Raw genomic sequence first — 3,626 nt, forward strand, 5'->3', positions numbered from 1 at the left:
TGCCCTTGCCCTGCTCTCCTCCCAAAAAATCTTTTGGGTACATAGGTACATAGGATCCCTCCCTAACATCTTCACTTTGAAGCTCTTCTTTGAATCAGTAACCCATGGTGCCAGGAAAAGAGCAGATGCTACAGATTTCTGGGAGGCATCCAAGAGGCTGCCCCTGTAAAACCCTATAACCTTGGGCACTGTCTGGCCATCGCTGCTGCCATCATGAGTGCCTGTAAAACACCTACCAGAATCCTCCCTCGGGGGATAATAGCAGCAGTGCTAAGTAATAGCATTAACGACAATTAATTCTGTTTGTTTAAAGAAGAGTTATCCTGCAGCCAGATTTATTTTATTCTGTGCAAGAGAGTGACACACTCTCATAAATCCTCTCTGTCTCTCTGTCTATTCACTTGCAGATCATCATAGCGTGGGAAAGACGACCGCTCCTGGTATCTAAACTGGGGATTTATGCTGCTAATCTGATTACACCCATATGATGGACATACCCACTTGGAAGGAAATGGAGGTGTCATTGGTGAATTTTGACAACACTGATGAGCCAGTGGAAGATCCCTGTTTTTCAAACGACCTCAGTGCTGCTGGCCAGTCTCACAAAGAGCATTCCAGCTGTGCCAGCCTCCTGTCCAACTGGAGGATTCTCATCAACAGTGAGAACACCAACAATGAGACCATATTCTCCAAACTGTCTGCTGAATTCTGTGACCAGCTGGGGGCAGAGAATGTGGGCATGGATGAGGGCGACCAGAGAGTCATCATCAACATTGCAGGGCTGAGATTTGAGACCCAGCTCAAGACTCTGAACCAGTTTCCAGATACCCTCCTTGGAGATCCAGAGAAGAGGATACATTACTTCGATTCCATGAGGAATGAGTACTTCTTTGACAGGAACAGGCCCAGTTTTGATGGCATACTGTACTACTATCAGTCTGGGGGGAAAATCCGGCGCCCAGCCAATGTCCCTATAGATGTCTTTGCAGACGAGATCACATTCTATGAGCTAGGTGAAGAAGCCATGGACCAGTTCAGAGAAGATGAAGGCTTTATTAAGGATCCAGTCACTCTGCTGCCAACCAATGACTTTCACAGACAGTTCTGGCTACTCTTTGAGTACCCTGAAAGTTCTAGCGCAGCCAGGGGTGTGGCTTTGGTCTCGGTCCTGGTTATTGTCATATCTATTATCATTTTCTGTGTAGAGACCTTACCTGAGTTTAGAGATGAGAGAGAGATCAAGGATCTCAAGGACGAGACTAACAACCTAACCAATGCCATGGAGGCCCCTAATACTTTCACAGACCCTTTCTTTGTGATAGAAACCGCTTGCATCATCTGGTTCTCCTTTGAGTTGTTTGTCAGGTTCATTGTTTGCCCTAGCAAGGCTGAGTTCTTCAAGAATATTATGAACATCATTGATATTGTCTCCATCATCCCTTATTTTGTGACCCTCACTACTGAGCTGATTCAGCACAGTGAGCTAAACGGCCAACAGAACATGTCCTTGGCCATCCTCAGGATTATCCGTCTCGTCAGGGTCTTCCGCATCTTCAAGCTTTCCCGGCATTCCAAGGGACTGCAGATCTTGGGACAGACCCTCAAGGCCAGCATGAGGGAGCTGGGATTGCTCATCTTTTTCCTTTTCATTGGGGTCATTCTGTTTTCAAGTGCCATCTACTTTGCAGAGGTGGATGAGCCCGAGTCGCACTTCTCCAGCATACCTGATGGCTTCTGGTGGGCTGTGGTCACCATGACGACTGTTGGCTACGGAGACATGTGTCCAACCACCCTGGGAGGAAAGATAGTGGGGACTCTTTGTGCTATTGCAGGGGTGCTCACCATTGCACTTCCCGTGCCAGTCATTGTCTCAAATTTTAACTATTTCTACCACAGGGAGACAGAGAACGAAGAGAGACAGATGTTACCCAGAGAGGTAGAGAGAATACTAAACAGTGTAGTCACAGGGAATGGGAGTATGGACTCCCTGAACAATACAAAAGAAAATTACTCGCAAGGCAAGACAAAAAGATACTGAGCAGTCACAGAAGAGCGGAGTCTTAGGGGGCTGAGGGGCTCTGGCTGGGGCACCACGTGTTCACCTTGTGGCCCTCATCCGCCCCTGCCACACACACCTTTTTTAAAGGCAGAACTTCATTCTCGTTTTTCAGTCTCTAACTTTTGCTGTTGGATTTCTTGTGGCTTTTCAAATAAACAGAGTATTTCTTATCTCTCCTCCCTGCTTATCTGTCTCTTTTTATAATTAAATTCTAGGCTGCCCAGTATTTTGTTTCTCTGTGCTGATATCAATACAGTGGTACCTTGGCTCACGAACTTAATCCATTCCAGGACTCTGGTCATGACCCAAATTGGTTGTGAGCCAAGTCAAATTTTCCCATAAGATTCAATGTAAATAAAGTTAATCTGTTCTGTAAATATTTTTTTAATCACAGGGAAGAAGGGCACAATCGCGGGAGTGCTCGGGGTGGGGGGGGGTGAGATGGGTGCAATCGCAGGTGCACTGGGAGGAAGACGGGCATGATTGGGATCGTCACCCGATGCAGAGTTTGCGACCTGAGGATTTTTTTCCTGAAATTTCTGTTCGCGACCCAATTTGGTTGTGAACTGGGGCATTCATGAGCTGAGGTACCACTGTACTTGTTTCCTAATGTGAAAATGTATGATCAGTGTTCTCTCTTCCTCTCCCTCTCCTCCCTTTTCTTCCTTCCTTCCTTCCTTCCTTCCTTGCTTCCTTGCTTCCTTGCTTCCTTGCTTCCTTCCTTTCTCCTTCCTTCAAAACACCTTTCTCCTAATTCTTGATTTGTGGCTGGCTGGAGATACTTCGGGTTTGTAGCTAATTACCCACAAATTATGAATTCAGAGGTGGACTTCGTTTTATGCGCTGTTGTTAAAGGACGTGGCATTATGGGCTGCTATTGTGCCAAGACACTAGGTGCCAGCTAGCCTGCAGCCCTCTGCAACAGAAGTACCTTTTCAATGCAGTTCTGTGTTTCCTATCGGCTTGCTACCTTGGCCGATCCCAGTGTTGCAGGGGGTGGCCCTAGGAGCGAGGGGAGACACTCTGCACATGCTCAGAGGTGTCCTCTATTTCATTCTTACCTTAGAGATTTCAGAGCAGAAACCAGAGCAGAAAGTACAATAACTATCATTGAAGTTATTGTGAAATATCTGCAAAGGAACTTATCATGAAATTATTCTCTTGGCCATTTTACCAAGAGAATAATTTTTGAACATTCTGAAGTCAGTCATTAAGGCTGATCTGTGCTAATGTTTTCACTGTGACTGTAAAATGTGACTCAGAAATGGGAATGAGGATAAAATTTGTATAATTATAAAAAATCTGTGTAATTATGACTGCATAAATATTCTCCCATGATGCATTACCAGTCACTTGATAATCATAACATAAGCAGAAGTCTCTAAAAGGAAATACAGCTGCAAAAATGTTTCATTCAGCTGTGTAACTGTCAGTGAACTCACCCTGTAGGTTTCTATTTTCTTTTTTCCCGTTTTCCTCTAAAATATTAACAGTTCTATCAGTATCTATAACATTGTTGCTGCTGTTGCTATTCACGTCTGACCGATCATGAGCCCATGGACAACAT

The 3,626-nt window shown here is 45.1% G+C and overlaps 1 protein-coding gene across 1 annotated transcript; it reads left to right on the forward strand.

Annotated features, from left to right (window-relative positions):
• The first annotated feature begins 484 nt into the window (after positions 1–484).
• Positions 485–2,038, forward strand: KCNA10 (potassium voltage-gated channel subfamily A member 10). Its single transcript, XM_044450898.1, has one exon. The coding sequence runs from the start codon at positions 485–487 to the stop codon at positions 2,036–2,038; it is 1,554 nt and encodes a 517-aa protein (XP_044306833.1).
• The last annotated feature ends 1,588 nt before the right edge of the window (positions 2,039–3,626 follow it).

The sequence above is a fragment of the Varanus komodoensis genome, unplaced genomic scaffold (genome assembly GCF_004798865.1).
Source record: "Varanus komodoensis strain SLA01 unplaced genomic scaffold, ASM479886v1 scaffold1, whole genome shotgun sequence".
Taxonomy (NCBI): domain Eukaryota; kingdom Metazoa; phylum Chordata; class Lepidosauria; order Squamata; family Varanidae; genus Varanus; species Varanus komodoensis.